The sequence below is a fragment of the Antrostomus carolinensis genome, unplaced genomic scaffold (genome assembly GCF_000700745.2).
Source record: "Antrostomus carolinensis isolate BGI_N321 unplaced genomic scaffold, ASM70074v2 scaffold4429, whole genome shotgun sequence".
Taxonomy (NCBI): Eukaryota; Metazoa; Chordata; class Aves; order Caprimulgiformes; family Caprimulgidae; genus Antrostomus; species Antrostomus carolinensis.
The window spans coordinates 24,579-50,367 of NW_010340493.1; the positions used below are offsets into that span (position 1 = coordinate 24,579).

At 44.3% G+C, this 25,789-nt stretch overlaps 2 protein-coding genes across 2 annotated transcripts in view; one reads left to right on the forward strand and one right to left on the reverse strand.

The window, feature by feature from the left end:
* The window catches only part of LOC104531300 (pre-mRNA 3'-end-processing factor FIP1), a 26,677-nt gene extending 23,929 nt beyond the window's left edge, over window positions 1-2,748 (forward strand). The window contains exon 15 of the mRNA XM_010176151.2: window positions 2,616-2,748. Within this exon, the coding sequence (XP_010174453.2) occupies window positions 2,616-2,748 (133 nt within the window). The remainder of the gene's footprint in view (window positions 1-2,615) is intronic.
* Window positions 2,749-7,926: 5,178 nt separating this feature from the next.
* On the reverse strand, window positions 7,927-25,077 carry LOC104531299 (ligand of Numb protein X 2). The gene is made up of 9 exons (XM_010176148.2): window positions 24,677-25,077; window positions 21,886-22,112; window positions 20,264-20,460; window positions 18,584-18,952; window positions 15,653-15,835; window positions 14,381-14,555; window positions 14,003-14,213; window positions 8,939-9,097; window positions 7,927-8,062 (listed from the first exon to the last, which is right to left on the reverse strand). The coding sequence occupies exons 1-9, from the start codon at window positions 25,075-25,077 to the stop codon at window positions 7,927-7,929; spliced, it is 2,058 nt and encodes a 685-aa protein (XP_010174450.2).
* Window positions 25,078-25,789: the final 712 nt, after the last annotated feature.

A 25,789-nucleotide genomic window follows, 5' to 3' on the forward strand; every position in this document is an offset into this window, starting at 1 on the left:
GTGCTCTTGGGCATGTACCTGGGCAGGAGGCAGAAGTGTCTGTAACAGGGAGAGGAGTCCTTGGTGTTTCTAAGGTCTCAGTAAGACAGCTGGCAGGATGTCAGATCACTGCCAACAAAATTGCAGCACTGTTTAATAAAGGAGAGGTTAACCTGTGCTGGACATCACATCAGAACAGCATAGCTCCTGCCGTTAAGAAAACAGCAAAACCAGAGCAGAAGCATCAGCTTTCGTTATTACACACTCTTGTGCAGAAGAGAAGAGCTTTCTTCAGCCTGTAATCTGAAATACCCTCTTGGAGCACGAGGCTGAGCACTGCACAATCAGGGCTCTGTGTCTGGTGCTTCTGCTAGTGAGGCTGATGATAATCCTGACAGAGGTGAAACACTGCTGGAGCAGAGCAGGGTCTTCTCCATTCCCAGCTTTTCTGGAGAAAATGTATTTGCTACAGCTGATCTGGGAGAGCATTCTTCTAGCAAAATATCGGGTCTGCTCTCCAATCTGAGGCAACGCTCAGTTGCTGTGTCAGTTTACATCCTGGCAATGACTTGAGCCCACTTGCTTGGTTTTTTGGTGCTACAACATCCTTCTTTTACATAAAATTCATGTCAGCTCTGTAGGTAATTACCCTTATTTTGAAATGGCTTTCAGAAAAACTCCTACATAGTGACTGGAAGCAAAAGGCTGTTCTCATCCTTAAGGAGATGAGTCCTTTCAAGAAAGGACTGATTGCTGAAGGGTTGGAAACAAAGGGATGGGAAGAAAGGCCAGGACCATAATCAAAATTGAATACAAAACAAATGGAAGCTGAACTGATACCAGACTAACAAGCCAGTAGCTTTAGGAGTTTTTTCTCAGCTTCCTCTACTCAGAATTGAAATCTAGTGTTAGATACCTGACTGCATGAACAGGATGGAATTCACCAAAGCAGCCTCAGTCTCTGCTTGAGAGCTTGATTTACAGAACTGGGCTACTGCACGAGGTGGGAATGAGGTGACTTTTCCTCTGCTCCTTAAACCACACACGGATGCTCTCTGTCCTGCTCAAAGCAGTAGGATGGGAAGTGTTTGTTAGCTAAAGCAAATGGAGGAATGCTTTTTGTTAAGGGCACTTTGAACGCATACCAGAGTCCCTGCTTGAGGCACTGTGAGATTTGAGCCTGTTTAAGGCCTTTGCAGGAAGATGAAAGGGTTTCCTTGTAGTTTCCAGTTTACTGCAAATTGAGCAGGCTGAAGGAAATCGCCGACGCTTGTTTAAATATTAAAGGACAGTCACATTGTTCAAGCACGAGCCACTCCTGCATTGCTGTCCACAAGGTGGCTGAAGATTTGTTGAGGAGAAGCAGCAGTCATTTTTTTCTTTCCTTTTTTTTTATTCTTATTATTATTTCTTCATTTTAATGACCATGAAACCATTTATTAAACAAGTCAGAAAATTACTCGAAGCTGGGAGCTTTTCAGTCAGGGTTGCAGTGGTTCAGCCAGTTAGGTGTCTCTGCTGCTAAACTGGTATCCCAGCTGTGGTAAGAATTTGTCCCTACACCTGACTCTGTCCCCACTTGCAGAGCTGCGTGTCTGTACTGCGTGACCCTACGTCTTCCTGTGATAAATTTAATCTGCTTTTTCCTGTCTCTGGGATCTGTTTTAATTCTGCCACCTTCACACCACAGTCAGCTCTAGAGAGCTCACTTGGGTTTCAGCCTGTGAGAAGAAATAATTGTGTGTTTGAGAAGCAGCAGAAAATCTCTTCCCAGGAGGAACCAAGAACCAGAGTGGGCAAAACCAGAGCTCCCACCTTTCCAATTCCCCTGCTGGAAGCCAGAGGCTGATCTCAGGGTTGTGCCATGCATGCCGTGTGTCCACAGTGCAGCTGGCTGTGGTCACTGCAGGGCTCAGGGGCACGCACAGCCTAGGCAGAGTCACTGCTGGCTGGGATTCTCCCATGTCACAGAAATCCCAGATAAATGTCCACAACAGCTCTCCAGCTGGATCTGGGAGACAGTTCTGGATGAGGAATGGAGTTTTAAAGCACAAAGCTAGTGAAGACCCAGGTCATTTCTGAATAAGCAGAAGCAGGATCTGCCTCCCCTTAGGACCCCCATGTTTCTCTAGTCCAGGGATTTCCCCAGGGTGTTCAGAGGAGTGAAAGTTTCAAACACCTCTCACATTTAGGACTTTTCTTTCTCTTGGCAGCCTCAGTGCTTCACATTGAAGCTTAAGATGTGTCAGAATTGTTAGAGCTCCCTTAGGAGTGGGAAGGACACAGAGATGTTGCTTACAGAAACTATCCAAAAATGACTCTGAGAGCAGTCTGCCCAGCATGCTGCCCGCCTAGACCGTGTGCTGATGCAGCGTGTGGTGTGAAGCTGCCACCTCCAGTGGTTTGCATGACCTGCCCTGTGTTCAGCCACACGCCATCTCAGATCGTCGCAAATAAACACCACAAAGCCTTTCAGCGGCACTGTGATGTCCTCAGCACTTCTGATCTGTCTCCTGCTGATTCGAGATCAAAGTGCTCCGTCCCCACACATGCCGTAGTCGGTGTGTTTGGGTCTCCTTGGCAGAGCTGTGCAGGCTCTGATGTAACTTTCTTCTCCCTTTTCTTCCCTGTCACAGCAAGCAACATGAGAGCGAGGAGGGGGAGAGTCATCGGCGTCACAAGCACAAAAAGAACAAGAGGAGCAAAGAGGAGAAGGAGGCCAGTGAAGACGGTGCCCAGGAGGGAGAGGAGCAGGATGCCAAGGAGTGAGCCAGGCCCACCGTCAGCCCTCAGGAGGAACTGACTCCTTTGGAACCAGCGTGGCATTGGTGGTGGTTTGTTTTGGGGGGTTGGTTTTTGCTTTTTATTTTGATTTTTTTCCCAAGGGAAGAGAGGCTGACTCTGGGCGAGCGGTGAAGCGTGTGGCAGTGGTTTGAGAGCTGAGGCTGCACAGAGAGTTAAACTTTTTCTTTTTTTTTTTCCTTTTTTTTTTTTTTTTTGATACGAGACAAAATACAGCAGTACTAGTATACACAGCACTGAGCTACTCTACTCGTAAACATCCCTAGGGAGAACTTTGTCGTATCGGATCCTATGGTTTCTGATGGAAGATGGCTTCAGCTGAAACTAATGCATTTAGGTAATAGTTTTTGTTTAATTTTTTTGTCATCATCATTCCTTTTTGAAAAATAGGACAGTAAGTGTGACTTGAAATTTATTGTCCAAAGAAAAAAGTGTGATTTAGATCCCGAGAACCAGCTTAGAGTCTGGCTTCTAGTAGTGAAAAGTCTCATCCCCAAATAAATTTCTTTATAGCTAGAACAATGTCTTCTCAGTTCTCTGTGGCCAGTTGGGCAGCACGTGAGGAGGAACTGCTTTACTGGTGGTCACAAGGTCCTGCTTTGGTCTGACTGCTTTGAGAAGCTGGCTTGTGGTTTTGCACAGGATGTGCAAAAACTTCAAACCTCGCTTTTTTTATCCATTGCAAAAGTGGTTCTATTATATATAGAGTTGTGGCTGCTCCTCCCTGGAAGTGTTCAGGGCCAGGTTGGATGAGGCTTTGAGTGGAAGGTGTCCCTGCTGATGGCAGGGGGGTTGGAACTGGATGATCTTTAAGGTCCCTTCCAACCCAAACCAGTCTGGGATTCTATGATTTAGGAAGACAGCGTCTCTCATCAGTCGCTTGTTTGGGCATCAGGCGAGGGCAGCGGTGCCTCGCTGAGAGGTGAGCTGCAGGATCTTCGCTGCTGGCATGAGGGGAGACCTCCTGGCACACTTCTCCTGGGGTCAGGGTGGTGGCTTTCAGCTGTGATTGCCCAATAGCTTTCAGAAACGTGGGGTGAACTTGCTTTTATCCTGTTGTCACATGGCATGGGCAGAGGAGAAATCAGAACAGAACCTAGTGAGAAGGACTGAGGATGCTTGGTACATGTCCCTTGGAAACACGCTTGTCTGCAGTGCTGTGACAGATGTGCCCAGCCTCCGCTTCCAGAGCACAGGCTCACTTCTGTGACAGGGGAGTGCCAAGCCAGAGAGGGGCTGAGCATCCTCACCTGTGCCTCCATAAGGAGCCTGTATTCTTTAATTAGGAAATCTGGTCATTTTTTTTTTAACCCAGAACATGAACTCTGAATTTACTAGGGCAGCTAGCACCAAAAGAAGGGCCAGGCAGAGCACTCTGAGCTGGTTTTTGCCTGTCTTGAATCAGGGGAAAATGCTGATTCAGTGTAGTTTTCCACTGAGGTAGGTCTAGGGTTTGGACCCAGGCAGCAGTGGATCGTCCATTTTTGCATACTCGGGTGTAGGTGGGACCTCTCCATAGGTGGATAGAGCTATTCTGCGTCCACTGCCCTCGTCGTAGAGGTGACAGAACCTACTCAAGCTGTAAATAGGCACAATTAGTGCTGATGACAGCCAGCCTGCATCCCTCAGCTCATCCATGGTGGTATGGGAGAGGGGACTGAGAATCTGGTATTGACAAGTCAGTGCTGCAGCTTCCTCTGGTGTTTTTTGAATGTTTTTACAGATGGACCCAAGTCCTTCACTGTTGGTGGGAGGGTTACGCTGCCCGAAGCAGCTGTGAATAGTTTGAAATGGTTTTATTTTAATGAAATAGAGGTGAAATGTTTGCCTTTAATGTGTTAGAGAAGTCTAAGGGTAGGGCTTTGGAAATAACCTGTACTTGCATCAGGTAACTACTGCAGGTTTCATGGTCATGTTCTCTGGGGAACCCTGGATGGTGACTACTGATCCTCAAGAGAAGATGCCAGTTCTTGGGCTGGTGGCATCAGTACCAAAGCTGGAGATGAAATAGGCCTGTGTGGTACTGAGTGCCCCTGGTGCCGAGTTATCGCTGAGGGTGAACTTCACACAGTGAGCACTTCCACAGTCTGGGTACACAAGTGCCAGCCAGCTGAATGGAGAGAGAAGGTGGAAGTTGTAACCTCCGGCAGGTCGTTCAGCTCCTAAGAGTATGAAATAGGAGGAGCAAGGCTGACTAACTCCATGAGGGGTGGAGCAGGGGCACAACTGAGGGGAAGGGTATGTGGGATTTACTGCTGGTCAGGTTGTTTCCCCAGTCACAGACAGTTTATTCCAGGATAGCCCAGCTCCTGTCCTGGGAGAAGCAGAAGACAATGACACCATTTCCTGCCTCACAAGGTCAGATTCTTGGAGAAGTGTCTGTTGTTGGGTAACCTGTTCTGGTGGCAATAGCTGATACACTAGAAGGAAAGGTGAAAAAAACCACCCATAATCCGTGTTTTTCAGTAATATGACAATAATTTATAAAGGCATCAAAACAAATTCAACATCTATTAACAAGCTGATCTTGGAAACAATACTTAAATTACTAAGACATTCTGGTGAAGTTGAAGGCACCTTGAAACAAGATGGAGTAATAACAAAACCCATGCTGCCTTCTGCAGCATCCTCTTCAACTGTCTGACCACTGGCCATGTGGCTTTTCCTGCTCTACTTCACACAAGTGACATTTTGTACAACTCAGGAGGAATCACCCTCTCTCTACCTCTCTACTGTTCATACCAGGCACAGATTCTGCATGTTGATTGGAAAGAGACAACAATTGCTTCAGGTTTTTCTGTTCCTTTATGTCAGACAGAGGGCGAGTGAGTAGTTTTCCCACAGGCACCTTTCTGACTTTTGAATTCTTTTTCTCTCAGCATTCAGTAGGAACAACAGAGGAAAAAAGGCTGCAGAGCCCAGCTGGCCATGCACCGCCCCATTTCTGCTGTCAAAGTCCACAGCAGCGTTTATCAACCAAACAAAAAGGCCACACCGTGTGCCAGGGAGGCTGTTGTGAGGATTGGATCCTAAGGGATTTCTGGATAATGGGCTCTGATAACAAGCCCTGCTATCTGCTGCCTGAAGCTAACAGCCAGAGGAGGTGAAGTCACTCTGTATGTAAACAGCTAAGTCAGCTGGAGAGGAACAATTCCACATACAGCAATAGCTAATTAACAAGTAGCCAGCGCTGAGAAAAGCACTGCTCAAGACAAGGATGGGCACTTACCTGCAGACAGTTTACTACACCAAGGAATTAAACATTCATTCCAGGTAGCATTTTTACAGAGCAGAGAAACTTCTTTGATTCTTAGAATCTGAGCTGGCCTCAGAAAAGGTACAGCAGAAACAGCCTAAGAGGAAAGGTTGCTTTCAGAGCAACCTGGTTTGAGAAAGATCTGTCATTTCTACTGCTGACTAACAACCTTAAAAAAAAAAAAAGAGGGAATTGCTTCATATGGAGTTTCCAGGGGGGAACTCAGCAAGGTGTCATAGGTCCAAGCAACCTGCCTTGGCTTCAGTTCTGTTAGCCTAAATATGACTATACAGTGGACTTGAACTGGAGCCAAACTGGGCACGCTGTTCTGGAGGTAGCTTATTTCATACCGAGGATGCTCTGAGCTCCAGTGAATTGATAGTTTGCTTCAGCTGCCAGAGGGACATGAGCAGAACTGCAGGAACTCATCTCCCATGCCTGACAGTACAGGTGCTGTGTCAGGTACATCCTCCTCCCCCAGCCTTAACTCTGTGCCTGATCTCTGGGAGGCTGATACCAGCAAGACAGCATCATGGGAGAGAGGTTTCTTGTAACAAGCCTGTTTACCTTCTGTGGGAAAAGCTGGTCACTTTATCAAGTCATAAAACCAAACCAGAGAAACCAAGGTGAGGAAGGGGATGAAAATTAAACAAATTCCTTAGCTCTGGCTACTGTAATGGATATGAGCAGTGGTTTGGTACAGGCTCCAAGGGAGGTAAAGGCCTAAGCTGTGACCAGGCCAAGAACTTCTCCAGTTCCAATCTGTACCTTTTCCATCACGTGTAATTTGACTACAAGTCAACCACTTTATTCCATAAATACAACAGCCCACATGAGCTGCCTTGGGGCTTTCGCTGCTGAGCAGCTGGCTGCATGGCAGTGCTCTGCCCTTGAGCTGGGACACCTCTCAAGGTGGCTCCTTGAGGTTGAGACCTCTCACCAACTGCAGATCTTTGGTAAGCGAACTACATTGCACACAACTTTGTGTTATGGTAACTTTGATTTGTGTCTTGGTAGTTTTGAATTATTTTTTACATCCTTTGTGCAGTAAGGAGTGAACCTTGCCATCAAACTTTGTTAAAGTTGCACTTTTACAACATCTTATTGCAGTGAAACCACTTTTGCTGATACCTTTGACCATGGTTCTTAAAGGGATCTAAATCAATTCAAAACAAATCGGCATAATTGTCAGGATCCTAAACCAGGATTTGCAACAGCTGTCTGGTGATAGGACCTTCATACAAGTCACCACAGCTCCACCATGCTAACCTAGCAGCTCAGCAGCCGAGAGTTACAATTGGTTTTTTTAATGTATAAACACATTAATCAGGTTTGAGTAACCTAAAAATAATCAAGACTGGAGGCTATGGGAACTGCTTAATTGGGTCCACGTCCCTACAGTTTTATTAGTGGCTTTTAAAAGCACATATAAAATGACTCAATGTCCAAGAATGGCAGTCGTGGATCAGTAACAGAGCTGTATTAAACTAGCAGGGGAAGTCGGACAGTCATGCCTGTTTCAACCTGTTCCAAATATTAAATGGAAAGCAGAGCTCTAAAATTGAGGAGAGCACCTCAAAGGCAATTTGTAGAGAAACACTGGAAAAAAAGAGCTTTCTCTGCAACACCAGTTCTAAAGAGCTTTAATGAGCCCAGGAAGCTACAACAGCTGCTTGGATTAATTATTTGAATCCAAAACCAGATTTGTTGATAACCTCAGTACAGTAAAGAAATATTTTCTGCAAAAAGGAAGCTCAAAGTCTTCCACGGCAGTACACTGTGTAGCCAAAGTTCAGCATTCCCTTGGTTTGTCTGTCACGTGTGGCTTTGTGTGATGGCCAACTGCTATCCGGTACCTGAAACTGCCATGTGTCTTGTTTGAGCTTTCTTTACACGAGGCTTCCCGGCCAGGACACCACAGTAAGCGTGACTTTGTTCCTTTGCTCCTTCAGCATTGGGATTAGTTCAGAGTTGCTCATTCCTATCGCTGGCACTCCATTTACTGCCACTATTTCATCTCCACACCTAATCAGAAAACAGGAAACATGCTTGTCAGAACTTAATTATTGTTAACATTGTACCCTAGGACCCCCAAGGTCATCTAGCTCGCCCTGAGCAAAGACCATCAACTCTGTTGAAGCAACTTTCTCACTTCTGAGTGAAAGAGAGCAAGGGAAAGGGAGGACACTGCTGGTACTTCAGTGACACACCAGTGAAGGTCACCAGGGCTTTGACGCAGCTGTTTTTTCACACTTTTCAGGGAAGCAAAGCCCAGCTCCCTACACCAAAACTATGTCCCCTGCAAGACAACAGCCTCATTTTTATTTTTTACAGTCCTGCACTTGCAGCCTGCTGCACGTGTGCTGAGAAGCCAGCTCTGTTGGCTCCCAGAGATAACACTGCAGGAAAGTTCTGTGGGGTCCTTTGGCTCCGCTATTCCCTCCTCTACTCACTGTGATTACTAACAAACAGGTCAGCAAAGCTCAGTTTAAGTTTCCTGCACAGGAGGGCTTTTGTTGCTTCCATTGGGATGCTTTCCCTAATCCAGGAGATTTTATACTCTGGAACCTCCAACATTCATCTCAAATATCCCCTTTCTAGTTTTTTTTTCTGATTACTCAATGAAAACCTTTACAGCCTTTTAGAGAATAACTGTTAATTTGTTTTCACTGCACCTTTATAGAGAAACCAAAACACTCATTAATATGGGACTTGGTGTTACATAGTTGGTGACAGTAGTAACTACACAGATGAGTGTTTAAGAGTTCAAAGTCATTAACTTTTAGCTCAGCTAGTTAAAAGGGTAAAAGACAGCCCCTCAGTAACACGTTGCGTGCTGACATCAGCAACAATAGTGGTTCTGACACAAACACAGAGACCCACAGGGCAGCTCATACGTACTTCAGCTTCCTGTCTCGGAAGGCAGCAGTCCCAGGCACTATGGTTTTGATGAAGAATGGCTGGTTTCCTTTGCTTTCCTCAAAACCTCCAACAATGCTGAAGCCCCAGCTTTCCAGGTTACCTTTACTAAGGACAATATCTTGACAGCAGTGAAGGTAGCTGTGAAGACAGGCACAGACAAAGAACAGAGAAAGCTTATGAGTGTGTTTCACGGAAAACTGTCTGAGCAGAAATTTGTTTTCCCTTGCAGAAAGTACAGCTATGTAACAGCCTCATATTTATTTCCTTTTTTTAAGGATTTGAGGCAACCCCTTTGCAGGGCATATTACAGGGATAACTCTCAAATCTGAAGACACCAGTCCTTTAGAAATCTTTCCTCGGTATTGTCAGAGCTAGTTTGAGAGTTAACAGAAAATTACCATTCTAAAGGGGTTTGTAACCTGAAAGATTCTTTAATAACTTCATGAATTCTACTAAGGAGCATGCACAGTACTAGTGACAAAAACAAGTTAATTGTGGACAGCAGTTATATCCATGCAATTAATGAGAATTGAGTTTTGTTGGGTTTTTTTTTTAAATTCCATCTATATACCAGAGGCTTGGTACAATGAAGGCATTCAGCAGCTATGTGTCACTGATGGAACGCAAACACATGAGGTATGGTGGCCTTTCGTCTACTAACTACCTGATTGGAATGTGAAAGGTCTTTCCTACAGGACCCACACCCAGGATTGCTGGATATTGGACTCTTCAGAGACATCCCAGGCCCTGTTTCTGAACGCCAGCCGCTGAGGTACGTCTGCCCAGTAAGCCTGGGGTACGCTGCAGTGCTGGGGCTGCCTTGGAGAACGTGATATCTAAGCTCTAACAGCACTTGCTCCTGGAGTTTGTAGCACAAAGACATGCAAAGCCCTTGCCGAGGCGTCTGAAAAGGTGTGGCAGGAGCGCAGGCAAGCAGCTCATGTTCCCTGGCTCACAGTCAGGTTGTGTTCTGGCACTGAGGCGCTGACAGAGCTACACTCAGTGAAACTGCCACTGATCACCCCACTGGAGTATTCCAGCAGCTAAACTTTTCCTCATAAACGTTTTTGCCTCCAGGGCTTTGCTTGAGCAGTTTGCAGCTGAGTTTCAGATTTCAAAAGCCTTCTCAGTTAACTTCTCACTAGGAGAAAGATCAAATTATCTACTTTCAAACTGTAATTTGCTTTTGTGTGGGTTCTTCACACATAAATGTTGGAAGACCCAGCTCTAGCTCTACTGCTACCTCCATGGTTTTCTCCTGGTACCACACAAGTGTCAAAAACACAGCTATGAGAAATGTATGTGGCAGCTAGTGCAAATAAACAGCCCAGAGAGCAGGAGTAGTAAGCACTGCATCACCATTGAACATAAATAAAAATATTAGAGACATTCTCCAAGAGCTGGAAAAGGCTGTTTGCTAGAAATTTGTTTTCTAAGCCAGCATTTTGAGATGGTATTTTATACTATCAGTAGATGGTATTGATTTAACACAATACTATGAAGAAATCACGCACAGTTCCTATGCTGTCTTCTGTGACATACACAGTGATGATGTAGCAAGAAGCAGTAGCATACAATTAACTTGGAACACTCACTCACACCAGTTAATAACAAAGCAAAGAAGGGAGGAGGAGTAAGCTTACAAGGACAGTAGAGCTGCCCACAGCTGTATTACAAGACAAAAATGCAAGAAAGATCCCAGCCCCCTGGTTCAGTGTGGCAAATATAGGTTGCCTGAGGTTAGCCAGGGGAACATGACTACACTGTCCCTCTCAGGGAGATGTCTGTATCTTCACTGGAAGTGTGCAGCACTAGCCGTGGTCAGAGCTGGAAGATGCTCCAAGCTTACACACCAAGTGCTGCAGTGTGAAAGTAGCCTTATGAGCACAGAGTGGTTTTCTTTTAGGAAGAGTGACTAAGATGCTCATGTTATTCCCTCTGTTACCCAGGGTCCCAGGAAAGGCACAGGACCAGGCCTGTCATCTCTGTCCTAAAATCCTTTTGCAGCAGTAGCCTGGCACAGAACCCAAGCTCTGCAGGATGGGCTCCAGGGGCTCCACATTTCAGAAACAGCACATCACCAAGTGTGCCGGGATCATAGAATCACAGACTGGTCTGGGTTGGGAGGGACCTTAAAGCTCATCCAGTTCCAACCCCCCTGCCAGCAGCAGGGACACCTTCCACTAGACCAGGTTGCTCGAAGCCTCATCCAGCCTGGCCTTGAACACTTCCAGGGAGGAGCAGCCACAGCTTCTCTGGCCAACCTGGGCCACTCTCTCACCACCCTCACACCAAAGAATTTCTTCCTCACATCTCATCTAAACCTCCCCTCTTCCAGTTTCAAGCCATCACCCCTTGTTCTGTCACTCCCTGCCCTTGTCCAAAGTCCCTCCCCAGCCTTCCTGGAGCCTCTTCAGGTACTGGGAGGCCGCTAGAAGGTCTCCCCGGAGCCTTCTCTTCTCCAGGCTGAACAGCCCCAACTCTCTCAGCCTGTCCTCACAGCAGAGCTGCTCCAGCCCTCACATTATCCTCGTGGCCTCCTCTGGACTCGTTCTAACAGGTCCATGTCTGTCTTGTGTTGGGGGCTCCACAGACAGTATGTGTCATAAACAGAAAACCATAGATACAAGAATCCAGGCTAGAATTAAACCCTCTAGGCTCAAGTGCTGCAATGACTGACTAAGCTTCCCTAGCCTTGAGCACTAATTTCAACTCATCTTTCAGCATAAAGCTGAGCTTCAAACTAGAAACACATGGATTTCCTCTAAGGAGGAAAGGATATTTCTGCTGGATCAGAGTAGTAACTAGAAAGAAAAAAAAAAAGCTGAACAAAACCAAAATCACAGATGCTATCGGCAATAAGCGCTAAGCTTTCACGCAGTGCTGCAGAGTGTTGTAGCACACTGAAGTTAAGTCTGCTTTAGCAGGGCAGCCCAAAGGGAACAGATCCAAGTGAAACAACTGGTGCTGAGGACACAAGGTCTAGCTTTGGTACATTTCAGGAGATTTTCTGTAATTTAGGGTCTGTTTGTGCCAGAGTGCAATGGACATTCCTCTGCAGCACTTCTGGTTTAGTCCCAGTCAAAAGGAACCCAGTTTGTGCAGGTCAAGACCTCTCTGCAACGTGGGCCAAAGTACAGCAAGCGAGGACAACTGGGATCCTTGCTTCGACTGCATATTCCTGAGCCAAACTAAAATGGTAGTGTAGAGGCACCCTGAACATTTCCAGGTGACAAACAAGGGTGTGATTTCAGTTTACAGATTCTCAAGCAACAATTGAAAATAATCTGATTGTGCCAGCCAGAATTTCAAATATAAATACCTTGCTTAGCTGAGTGACAGATTCTTAATGGCTTTAGGGAAATCATTCATTCTGTAGATGACCAGCTAGTTGCTACCAGGTGGTACTGTGAGCAGATGGGAAAACAAGTAAGGAAGCACAAGAATTACAGCCAGTTTTATTACTGGAAACAAGAAGGAAGATTTTGTCAGATCCTGAAATGAAATAACCTTGCTTTGTGCCTCCTAACAACCCTCACAGCCACAGAACAGCAGACAAACTCAGATGACTGAATTCAGGTTGGAGTTAGAAAGGAAGACTGAGGAGCAGAAAGGACATCTGAAATCAGATAAACCTTGCTTCAGTAACAGTCAAATGAAGGGGGGCCAACATAAATCCCAGCAGCAAAAGAATTTCAAACAATGTATGAAATGGCAGGTAATGTCAGTCTGCTCTTGAAACGAAGGCAGGTGACCAGTGAGCAAAGAGTGGACTCCAGTCCCTGTAGCAGAAAGTGCGGTGCAGCTGCAAGGCACCGGACATCCCAATAAACTGGAAAAGGAAGAAGGGAGAAAGTACAGCCAGGTTTTGCCTTGCTATACTTGACTGTGGGAGCACCCATGAGGAACAAACAGCAGCCAGCATCTGAGGGTTTGCACACAGGTTTGGGCTGTCCAGGTGCAGCTCAGGGCTAGTTGGTACTAGACCTGTACGGAACAGACAGGCCGATTCCCTGGGAGAGCAGAGGGGGCTGGTAGGACAGTGCTGAGTACAAGCCAAGCTGCAGTCACTTGAGACACAAAAGCTACCTTCCCTGGGCTGGTTTGTTTAGCATTTTCAGGCTGCTAAGTAACACAAAGGTAACGTAACAGAGGCTTTGTTAGTATTTCTTCTTTCAGGTGCCTCCAGAAACAAGACCATAAATAATCCAGGCTTCCCACAGAAGGGTTTGGCTTTACTGTTCCACGTGCATTTCCTGCACGATCCTCCTCCAGTCAGCTGGAATGACAACAGACTCTCTACCTTTCACAGCTGAATGTATTTTGATGAAACTGCAAAAGTGAGCAAACCAGAGGTTTACCTCCCTAGGAAGGAGACAGAAATTCAAGCTTTCAAAGCCCCAACCCTGTCATCTGGAACTTACCACATTGCTGCTAAAATCCGCGCTCTGTCTACAGACTAAAGCTTTGCAGCCGGAAAACTAAACTATTCAGAATAATTTCTGCTTCATGCTAGAGATGACACAATTATGACAGCCAGAAAGAATAAGACTGAAAGAATGCCTGCTCCTAACTGAGATGATCAGATTAGGAACTATAAAACAGCACAGGTATCAGTTGGCTTCTGTTATATGATCCAGAAAGAGCCACAGAGTGATTTCAGTTAATGCTGTTTTAGCCAGGACTATTTCTGCATTGACTATACATCAGCTCAGTGCCATAAATGCCAGAATCTATACTTCTCATTTTCTGTGTTAGTTCTCTTAGAAGAAGAGGTTTGGGGGAACTTCTGAAATATGGTTACTGTCCAACAGAAGTGGGAGAATGATGGATCACACCATAAAAAGCAGGGGAATTTTCTTAATGCGTTCATTATACAGTGACCTTATTGACAAATAAGGCTCTCCACTGCCTTGGAGCTAAATGAGAATACCAGTAATGCTTCCAAGTCAACCAAAGCAATTAATTTCTAGTGTTTGAGTGAAAGTCAATTCTGCGATTGAAAGTCAATTCTGACTCTATTCAGTCACCGAACAAACGTACCTAGGCAATCCGAGCCATGTGATCCAGAGGGGAGACCAGCCAAAACCTTGCTCCTTGATCTCCAGAGATGGCTCTGTCGAGTTCAATGGAAGGATTTCCAAGGCTTTCAATACGACTGAGTGGGAAGCTGCGTTAGATTTCAGCGCTGAGACAGCTTCATAGTAGTTCAGATGAGTCAAATCAATGCCATTTATGCTCAAAAGGACATCTCCTGTCGATTAAATAAGATAGGATTATTACAGACCATTTGCTATGAAGCCTGTTTCTGCTTCAAGGCCTCGTGTGGAAGCCTGATTCCACTTTAGTGTCCAAGTCCAACTTTCACTGAAAAAACTCCAAACAGTTCTGAAAGGATAAAGGGTCCAAGAGCCTCCTTACCTCGCTTGATTCTGCCGTCCCTGAAAAGGCATCCGATGGGCTGCACACTCGTTACGTATATAGGGAGCTTGTTTTTGTTATCTCTTCCACCTCCAATTGTTATTCCTAAAGATTCCTTTGGTTCCTTTTTTATTGCAACTGTCTTTTCATGACTTACGTATCCCTGAGGTATATCCTACAAAGGAATGACAGTACAAAATGCAACTTCATTAATGCAATTAACATGAGAAGCCCAGATCTGGAAGAAAATAAGAGAACATCTTGTATCTTCAATCCAGAACATTTCAGCAGTGTTGCTGGTTGGCAAAGTCAGCTTCTCATGTACTTGCTCTGGGTAGAAATACGACCTTGTATTTCCAAAGTGATACCACCGTCACTGAGGCACTGCTCTCCTGATGATCCCACATTCATTTGCTGTAGAGAGATGCTCACTCTGAGGAGAACAATTTTGCACTGAGGAACAAGCTACAAGTTCATTTCAAGGCCATTCATATCAAGCAATCAACCTCTCTCTGACTACTACTAAACGTTTAGGTTGCACTGAAAGCACTCACTATAGCATACGCTGGAGAAACAATATGTAAATTATATCCTAGGATTTAAATTGAGGGACCACAGTCCAGCCACTTAAAGACAGCTACTTACTAAACTCCAGAGACATTTGAACACAGAAGTCCAGGCAGCCGTAGCAAGTTTTCTCACTCAAATGGAAGTTCTAAACCTAGAGTAAATCTCTCTTGGTACAGCAGACTGGCCAGTCTCCCCTTGCTCATACTGTTTCTTATAATATGCAAATAGATGGCAGATGCAACACTGAAGTCACAGGAGAACTACAGTGTAATTTGTGTAGTTTCTACTTGTGTACCATAAAGCCCTCTAGCTCTGAACCAGAACCATAACTTAGTGTCATCGTGCAATCCCCTGAATGTGTTGTGCTTCATGGATGTTGAGAAGCAAGTCCCAAGCATCTCATGAATGGTAAATTTCCCATTGCCCTTTCCAGACAAGAAAGGACTAAACACTGGTTCTGCATCAATATTAGAGACATTTGAAGAAATTTTGACACATTCTTCCCTAAAAACTGTGTTTCCTAGTAGATGACAAGTAAGGTTCTCCAGTACCAAAAGCCACAAACCTGCTGCTTTTCAATAGCTCAAGAAGAAATGGAGCTACTGATCAGTCTTATATGATAAATCACCATCACAGAGCAGACATAACTGATCTGCTAGACCAAGATTAACCAGTGCTTTTGCTGTTATTTACAAAACTTACCTTCTGGTAGTTAGATTTTCGTCTATAATGATTCTGGTCTAGTCGCCTCCGATGGTACACTGGGCTTCCTCCATTGCTGCTGCTGCTGCTGCTGCTATTTGATGTGCTCCCATCTTCTACTGGATCCGACAGCTGTATGCCTGGCTGCCTCAAGACGACAAAGTTCACTCTTGAGTCACTGGTCTGCCAGGAGAAACAAAAAGAGCATAAATAAAATAGAAAGAAAAAAATATATTAGAAATTAGGGATGGGCCCTGACATTGAGTTGCTGGAGCGTGTCCAGAGAAGGGCAACAAAGCTGGTGAAGGGGCTGGAGAACAAGTCTGATGAGGAGTGGCTGAAGGAACTGGGCTTGTTTAGTCTGGAGAAGAGGAGGCTGAGGGGAGACATTATTGCTCTCTACAACTACCTGAAAGGAGGGTGTAGCGAGGTGGGTGTTGGTCTCTTCTCCCAAATAACAAGTGATAGGACAAGAGGGAACAGCCTTAAGTTGTGCCAAGGGAGGTTTAGGCTGTATATTAGGAAAAAAATCTTCATTGAAAGGGTTGTCAAGTATTGGAACAGGCTGCCCAGAGAAGTGGTGGAGTCACCGTCCCTGGAGGTATTTAAAGGACGTGTAGATGTGGTGCTTAGGGACATGGTTTAGTGGTGAACTTGGCAATGCTGGGTTTACAGTTGGACTAGATGATCATAATGGTCTTTTCCAACCAAACTATTCTATGATTTTCTTAGGGTTAGAGAAGGGTTGGCATCAATTTCTACAAAGGGTCTGAAACAGGGTTATGCAACATGATGCAATGTGTTTTGTGAAGAGCCACAGAATCCTACAGTGAAAAGAAGCAAGGAATTAGCAAATGTTAGTCAGAAGGAACAGGAGCAGAGGTAGGCTTCACTCATGTCTCCCTTCCCCACAAATACCAAACAAGAAAAAGTAGAAAGGGATGATGAATTCCTCCACTTCAGTACAAATAACCAAAATAGCATATTGTGTTGTGGTACAAAATGAATAGAGAATGCTGACTGGGCCACAAGATGGATGACCATGATAAGAATACTGGATGCTTTTTCTTTTATCGTAAAAAGAGTTGTTAAAGCTCCTTCCCTCCCAGCTTATATACCACAACTATTGTTCAACATCTCCCACCCATTTCTTTCCCAGAGTACCTGAAGACATGACCTTTTGTCTAAAATTGCTGCCAATTAAACACTTAACCAGCTGTATGTCTGGCCTTGGCAGAACTACAGGGAAAGTATTCGCTGTTGTTACTGCTCTTCTAATTTGGTTTGTTCTTTCAGATAATTTGACAAAACCCTATTGTGAAGGACTCCATCAGGGTAAGGCGTATGTGCTCACTTGGGGCATTTCCTGCAATGGATGAGAGAAGCATGGTTGCTGCTCTCACTTCTTGACATGGGACCCTATTCTCCTGGTGTCACAGCTCCCTGGCAGCAGTGAATTCCCTGGCCTCAGAAGATGGACTGCATCAACTGTGGTTGTTTGTTTGTTTTCCTTTTTAAACTAGAACAGGAGAGTTTGGTTTTCTGAAACAAAATTTAAAAGCCTCTTGCCTCCAAAGTCACTTCAAATAGAGCAATTTTTTTCCAGACAAGCTGGCACGCATCCATGTCTTCATAAAATATATTGTAAACATCTTGTCCTAAGATGGGGATTTGGCCTCCCCTTCGACAAGACTACATACAGTACAGATAGAAGGACTCTTTTCTGCAAATGGTTTGCAATCAAAATTAATATCACATTTAACCAAGAATTTTAATTAGCCCTCAGAAGAACAGATAATGTTTGGAAGGCTGTCACAGTTTTACACAAATGTCACTTCAAAAGGAATTCAATCCCTACACCTAATGAAGCCAGTTCTGAAACGCTGGTTACTGATTTCAGTGGGATCAAGAAAGAGTTCCCCGTATGAGAGTTATGTTTGCATATTATAACAGAAATACAGCAGCACTTCATGGAATGCAAACAAAATTCTAAGAGGCCACAGAATGGAATCTCATATATAAAAAGAGATCTCAATACTGGAACTCTGTTCTTTTTCTCCTTTTCTCCTATGCCACTGTGCTCCTCTGCTGATTTTCAGGAAGAGAACTGGCTCTCCCTCACTCTGCTGACCTCAGATCTTTTCCGGGCTATAAACAATATGTGACAAGATGTATTGTGTCAGGATCCTTAGATAAAAACAGAAACTGGAGGACATCGCCTAGGGAGATAAAGAACTTAAACTGATCTATGCGATATCTGCTGCACATGTAGCAATCCTTAATCCTTAACCAAAATTCCTTGCCCAGTCCTTTCACCAAAACATTTGGCGTGCTGCAACAGGAGCACATTCCTACTGTGCAGAGAAAGACCACCTCTCTTCCACCCATTTAGTACTTTAGAGTGTTTTTAGCCTGAGGTGCCTCACGTTGTTTTCTAGACTCCCTTCCCAAATACAGGTAAAATGGGGAGAGATGGCTTCAAATCAGTCAAAAGGGTTCTGTTCTGTGCTGCCAGCCTATCACATCTCCCAGCAAACACCTTCAGTTTGATTACTGAAGCACGAGAGGCTGTCCTAATCTTTGCTGCATGCATCTACACAGTGTGTACAAGTATTCACTCTGCAAGAAAGGCTCCCAACACCACACCACAGAAGAGTTCCAATTGCCTTAGCTGAATTAAAGTGCCATCAGCAGCTGTCTCACTTCTGACTTGTCAGAGGTGACTCACGATGGATTCCCACTCTTCATGTTTATCTTCATTTGGAAGCCGTGCTTCCCACACATCTGCAGGGAAGTCACTTTCCCAAAGAGATATTTCAGGGAATGAAGTTTGCTGTAGTGTGTTCTGTTAGCCCTTGGATCAGAACAGGAGCCCTGCCATCAGCGCAGACAACTGTGGAGTCATTAGCCATACAACCTGTGATAAATTACCTGGATTATCTGTGCAGCAGCCTCGGGTGTTCCTTGCCTCAAATCCTGGCCATTTATTGACAGGACTCTGTCATTCCGACTCAGCTTTCCATTTTTGGCTGCCAAACCTCCCTCTAACAGATCCAGAATAAAAATCCCTGCCTCATCCGTCTTCCTGATCAGTTTGATTCCCAAGGGTTCGGATCGGTCTCTCTTTATCAAGGTAACGTGGATCACTTCCCGATTGGTAGCAGAGGCAGAATCTTGCTGTGCAGTCTTATTGGAAAAACCCTTCTCCTGCAGGACGATGAGGTGGAGAACAGGACCTGGGTGGCGCAGGAAGGAGACAGCTTGGCAGTGAGTCACGCTGCTGATGTTGACGCCATTCACCTAGAAAGACAAACAAACCAGAGTCACTAATCACAATCTACATAATTTAGGCACTGTCCACAGTGCAGAACATCACAAAGTTGGAGACAGGATGTACAACTCCCCATGCAATCCTGAAGCAGCTGCTTCTGATGCACATTAGAGAGCAGGGTTTTCTACAAAAGAATGCAGAAGAAAGCAGATTAAATTAGACCATAATTGATGGTGAATAGCTGAGGACAGGGACAAGACAGGACAACTCGCATAACAAATCTGAAACTTCAAAATATTAAATCATTACATCCATCCCATGGCAATGCAGAAGTGATCTTCCTTAGCTTCCAGTGTTCAATACACCTTTGGAGGAGAAGACTCAAATTGGGGACTACCCATCCTAACTTTTAAGTTGAAGAGTGGTCCATAGTCTACAAGCTTCTGGAATCATCAGTCTCATCATGCTTTTACCAAGATAACTCTGAGAAGCTACTTTTTGCTTTTTCCACTGTCACATAAGGGCTCTGTGCAGTCTTCTTTTAGGATGTTAATAGGACTAAGTGTGGGGACCTGCCCTGTTTACAGCCCAGTCAAGACTGAGACAATTAAACTGGATAAAACAGAAGTTACTCCATTGGTCTACCTAAGAAACCAACTTGGAGATCGTATTGGCGACTTGTGCACATGGGGCTGCCAGTCCTTACTGAAGTCCACAGTCCAACAGAATAATTAGGTCCTTATGGTTTGTCAAATCGGTGGGCAGCCACAGCCAGGAGGTGCTAACAGTTCTCCTTGCTACTGCATTTAGGCTTCTGTCACCTTGTCACTGTCATGCAGTGTGATTAATCTGGAAACTAAATCTGGCCGTAGAGCAGCAGGGTATGAGGATGATGCTCTTTATTACTCACACTGCATATCTGATCCTTACTTCAAGTCATAAGGTCTTAAACTTTGGACCTGCCCATTGAGAATATGCAGCTTAAGCAACAAAGCAGAGCAAGCAATTATAAGGCTTCCTAACTAGAGCAGAGTCCTCTGGAGAGGTGTCATGCTGCAAGGTGAAATTTATCAGATAGAAATCTTTTTACTTTATCCAAAATGGTCTAATTTTTAAAAAAAACCTATCAAATACACAAGGTAAACACGAGTATGACTGGAAGGAACTTCAAAAGTCTTCTCAGCCCCAGCAGATACATGATGCTACTGACATATAAGTCAGATCAGTGCTTTAAAACCCTCAGCTGTAGAGATTTCCCAGTTTTCCTAGGCAACTCGCCTCCTCCTGCCCTCATCTCAAGTCAAGAGAAGCAATGGGACTACCAATGGGGTTTGATGTACCTCAAGAATATGGTCCCCAGGTGCTATTCTTCCATCTGCTGCAATGACAGAATCCCGCAAGACTTCCTGAACAACAATGTTTCCTAGTGGGGTGTCTTTACCCCCAACTATCCTCATCCCCAGCTCTTCCTCCGGGTCATCTCGGTGAATTTCAATTGTGTTCGTTTCAGCCACAAGACTAGTTCTCTGAGGGAGGTCTGATTGTGGAAATTGAAGAGAAAAAAACAACTTATTAAGAGAATTTTCCTTCACACAGCACCACAAGATTTGTAACACTGACAGGTTGTGTTCAAAGTAGAATTGGGAGGGAAAGCAGCTATCAGGAAAGGAAAGAATAGGTCAAATTAAAAAATTCTAAAGACCCCGTTTCTTTAGTTTCTCCAGAATATTTCCCATCTTCTCCTAGCTTATGGCAAATTTAAACTCTCTCATTATTATTTCTTGAGCCTTATTAAAGGGCATTCAGTATGTTTCACTTAGCATTTAGAGCTTTATTTTTCTCCTGTAACAGCTGGCCTACTAGAAATGCACACATAACAAACACCCAATTCCACAATGTCCATTAGAAAAAGGGAACTCCTGAGCTGTAATTACAGGTCTGCCCTTCTGGTGGCTGCAACTTCCCTCCTCTAATTTCCTTTCCTCCTCTTCCCCCCGCCCCCCCCGTAAAACAGGAGTAATGTTTACCTATTTCACAGCATACTGAAGACTAAGCAATGCTTCTCAGACACTTTGAAGATGAAAGTTGTTGTTAGCAAGTCTTATTAAATCTACCGGCACTGCATCATTTAGGCAGGCCCAACACTCTAATGAAACCAAGCGTGCTGCCCATCAGGGTGAAGTGCAGTTGTCACATACGAGATGCAAAACCTGTCCCAAGTGTACTTCAGGAAAAAGCCAACAGAGAAGTAAACTGACCTGTGTATTAACTCCAGCACAGGCACAGCAGTTGCCAGCTCCTGCACCTGCACACTTGGAGACTGAGACTAACTTTGAAACAAGGCACAGAGATTTGCACGGTGTTGCCTTCTAACAGGGCTTGAGATAAGCGGTTCTGTACTGAAGTGGAATTGGTTACTTTTATCTGCAAGGCTTTCAAAACTGACTATTAATCCAAAAACTAAGTTATGCTATAAAAACACACTTGCTGCACACCATTAGGGAGGTACTGACCACTCCAGGAAACTGACTGTATATTTAACTTTCTTAACAAGATTAAGAAGAAGCTGAAACACTTCCTAATTACTAGTTATTTGGCTTCTGCAAGTGCTTTCAGTGCTCTGTGTTCACACTGACAGGGACTGCCTTTGTTTCTGTGAAGAACACTGCAGATATTCACTGCAGTCTAACAGAGATTCTCCAACTTGTTTGCACAGACAGTTTTGTGCTTGTGAGCAGATCCTGCCACACCTGGTGCATGTGAATGCATCTCCCTTCTACTGATAGGAGATGAGGACAAGCTGAGGAAAGAGATTCCTCCGATGGCTACAAATGGCTGAATAGTATTGAGGATATCCGAGAATGTTTGGAACAGTTTAAAAATTTAATTGCCTGAGAAAATTACCTCAATTTCGTATTATAAAAGGTAATTACGTAATTACAATTCTGTATCAAACTCTCACCTTCTTCAGTCTCCTCAAAAGCTGGATTAACCAGTCCAGGCTCTGCAGTCCCTAACGATACCACCGCAGCTGCAGAGCTTTCTGCCACAAGTGACGATCCTCCACTTGGTACCTCTGGATCCTTGGGAGTGATTGTCTCCACTTTGGTAGGGGGATCTTCCTTCCCTTTGGAAATGGGATTCTTTTTCTGCTGTAGTTCAGATTTGTATTTCTTGAAACCAGGACACCTAGAGAGAGAGATTGTCAGTGACTAAGTGGCTGGTCTCTGCCTGCGTGGTTAACCCAGCTCTGACTGACAATGGTAAGTGAAGAAGCATGTTCAAGATCTCATCAGCTTGTATCACAGATGCTAAAATTTATTCTCATCCGACCTTCAGTTTCTACTTGTACTAGTATTAGCTTAAGAGCAGGCTTGTTATTTTGTTACTTTCAAAATCATTAAGCAATTAAATTATTTAAAAAAGGAGAATATAATAGGAACAGGAGTCTCCCTTGCTAAATATTTACCTGGGAAACACTCGGTGAAGAAAACAATACCACTTAATATATGAGCAAATACATAGCTCTGACCTTTTAGAGATGACTATGAACTGTATCTTTATGCAAAGGAAGTGGCTCAAGTTTCAAGCTTAGCCTTGGATTAGGCTTTGTTTTTAACAAACCAGTAGCATGCAAGAGCAGCAGCAAGTCAGGCTTGCCTCTTCTTTTTTTCCCCACCACACAGGTGATGGCTCTACGTGAATGGGAGCAATTTAGAAGAGTTTATACTCCCACTGACTGCTCCTCACACAAGGTTTAAGAAGTAATTTTACATTCAACAAAATGCACTTTGTGTGCAGCTACAGCACAGACAGCCATCTCAGCAAAAATTGCGAGGAAAAACAAGCTTTTTTATCAAGAGTACTTATAAAAAAAAAGGTGTCAGGTGAGGAGGGTAGTGAATGCAAAAGCATCACTTTCAGAGACATGAGTAGTACTGGGTGTTTACCAGAGTCACTTTTCAAATTAAACTTGACTATTTACATTTCTGGCTCAACAAGTCTCATCCCAGTATTACTTCCTCTGGTTTCTTCCTTGTCATATATTCTCCAAGCAGTAAAATGACCCTGAACCTTAAAAACAGAAGCTGATTGATCCACTTGTGCACATGTCCCTCTTATGATGTCGAGAAACAAACTCATTTTGCAAAGGGCAGAGAAATCCCCCAAGAAAACGAGTTTTTAGGTGCTTCTTATTTCCTTAAATCTCCTGCTATCAGTTAATCTCACTTAAAACTAAAACAAACAGGAACACACAAATCCCAGTCTGTTTTTCTCTCTTTTTTTTCGCCCCCCATGTTTCTGTCTAACTATGCTCACAGCCCAGGTGAAATAGCTTCCATTTTTAGAACATGCCCTGCTGAAGGAAGATACAAAAAACTACGAAATATGTAATAGAATGATACAGTTTCCAGATAGGTCTCTAGTGCAAACATTTAAGGGTTCCTCCCTCTTCTCTGTTTAACTCTTGTGCCAGAGGGATTAACAAGTGACAGAAGTTTACTGATACCAGGGTAGCTTTACAGAGCAGAGAGGAAAGCCCAGCCTTGGTATGGGCCGTGGCCCCAGCTACACAACTGCTGCACCACTGGGCAGCCCTGTCCCCATAGTCTAAACTAATTGAGCCCTGCCTGGGAACAAGAAAGCAGTGGAAAGAGTTAGGTCAAGAAAAAGGAGATTATAAATGTTCATAGATTCAGGGAAAGGGACACATGAGCATCTTCTGTCACTTGCTCTGGCTCTAACACAAGCTCTGTGTCTTAGGCAGGAACTGCAAAGGTATCCTAAGCCTAACTGTTCCCTGCCCACTGGTTGACCTATTTTTAAAATAGGTCATTGCCACAAAAACCTACAACATAGCTGAAGGGAAACAAGCCTGTTGCACTTCTCATTGCCCACTGACAAAATAACACGCTGCCAATGAAGATCTGCTTCCGCCTGCAGTCGGGCTTGTACTTCGCTCCCTTTCCTGCAATCATTAACTAGGTAGGAACAAGGGTTCTTCAAGCGCCATGGCCAGAGCTTTTTGCCACCTGCACTTCTTTTAAAGCTACAATATTCTGCCTGCCACCAGCTCAACAAGCAGTGGAAGCACCAAAACACATCTCCGCTGACAAGCGCAAGGAAAAAGTCTCCCTTCCTCTGCTCAAGGTGGGGGGAGAAAGAAAAAAAAGAAATATTTTTCATTTGCTTCTCTTTCTCAGTAAAAAAAAGAAAGAAGATAATGGAATTATAAGTAGGTGATTCAGCAGCTGCATAATGTGCAGCTTGGAGGGACTTACATTATTTGGATCAAAGACTTATGTATTGCACATCTTAATTGGACCAATTAAACTGGCAACACTGCACAATCCCTTGCTTCCAGAGTGTTCACTTTGTGCCTGTCTTTCTTCTCTGCGCAAGTAAAACAAGAATAAGCACGTTTATAATAATTTTCAGAGTCCAGTGCCCCAGATCAGGACACACAAATGTATATACATTTGAGAGGTTTCGTGTCTGCAGACAACTCGCAGACAAGCACCTACAGCATTTTGCCACTGCAGCTCATGTGATCTGCCCTCCCTTACACACACACACAATTATGCTGTCTTCACCCACCCACCTTTGTGGCCTCACCCTCTGTCATCTCTGGTGTCCCACCTTGCCCAGTTTAAGAACTGTACTGAGAATGGATCTTTCTGGTCAGAAGCCGCACTGCAGACAGATGGCATTACACAAGGATATAATGTAATATAATGTAACTGGAAATTCACCTGTTCTGCAGATGAGCTTCTAGTTCACACCGCTGCATTGTCTGCTGACACTCTGCCTTGAAGGGACAGAGGACAATCAGCTTATCCAAGAGGTTCCGTACTAGAAGGCTGGACTTGTGGCACTGCTGAAAAGAGAGCTTTTTCCGATCCATGGGACAAAAGTTATACTCCTGCATGAAGTTTTCAAGGCACTTGAAACAGTACGTATGTCCACAGGGAGTGTCCATAGGTTGGAGCAGAGGCTGAAGGCAGATATGGCAGATGAGTTCATCGTCCACTTCATCCTGAAAGTTGTAGAGATGATTGTCCAACACGAGGTGGAACTGACCACATTCGCAGCAGAGTTCACTAACTTGGGACGCGTGTTCTTCTGCTACAGGATCAGCCATGACAGCCAGCATCAGGCACTCTCGGTCCAGCAGCAACGAAACTTGTCACGTCGCAGCTGTCTGACAGAGGACCCCTGATGAAAGGGAGAGAAAGAGAGATTTCTAGCCAGATGTCCACTCTAGCTCTAGCCAATTAAAAATTAAATTGTATTCCTGCTTTAAATTCACCCCAGTATCTTCACCCCCACCTACCTCCTCCCTGTGAATGATCAACCCAGGGATCAGAGAATGCAAGGACCTCATTCAGGAAAATGTTTAAGCACATGGATAAATTGAAGCTTAAATTACTTCACACACACCAGTGACACAAACTAGATAAAACCCTGCCAAAGAGAGGAAGTAGAAAAGGGGAGGGGAAGGGGAATCAAGAATGTGATTTTTAAACTGAGAATTTTTCTCTTTGGATTTACAGATTATAATGACTATTTTAAAGATACGTATAGTGAAGCATCAGTTTGGGTCATTTGGATTTTTGTTTCATGCTTTGGGGGGGCATGAGGAAAAAGAAGAGGAAGACATTTCAAAACAAACTTAAATCTAAACTACATTTCCTTCCTTTTAAGCCCACTCCCTTCAAAAAAGTTCATTTTAACAATGCATTGTTCCCCACTCATCCATGCCTAAGCTCACCCATGGAAACAAGTTTCCTATAAAAAGACTAAAGCTTTCTAGGCAGAAAAAAAATGTAAAGAATTGTCCACATCATTTTGTTGTAATGTAACAC

Excerpts from the sequence above, each read along its gene's own strand:
- LOC104531299 (XM_010176148.2), bottom strand. The coding sequence starts at position 25,077 with ATGCTGGCTGTCATGGCTGATCCTGTAGCAGAAGAACACGCGTCCCAA. Across the intron at positions 20,461-21,885 it reads TTTTGAGGAGACTGAAGAAG|ACCTCCCTCAGAGAACTAGT; the intron begins GTGAGAGTTTGA and ends TTCCACAATCAG. Across the intron at positions 14,556-15,652 it reads GAAAATCTAACTACCAGAAG|GATATACCTCAGGGATACGT; the intron begins GTAAGTTTTGTA and ends ATTCCTTTGTAG.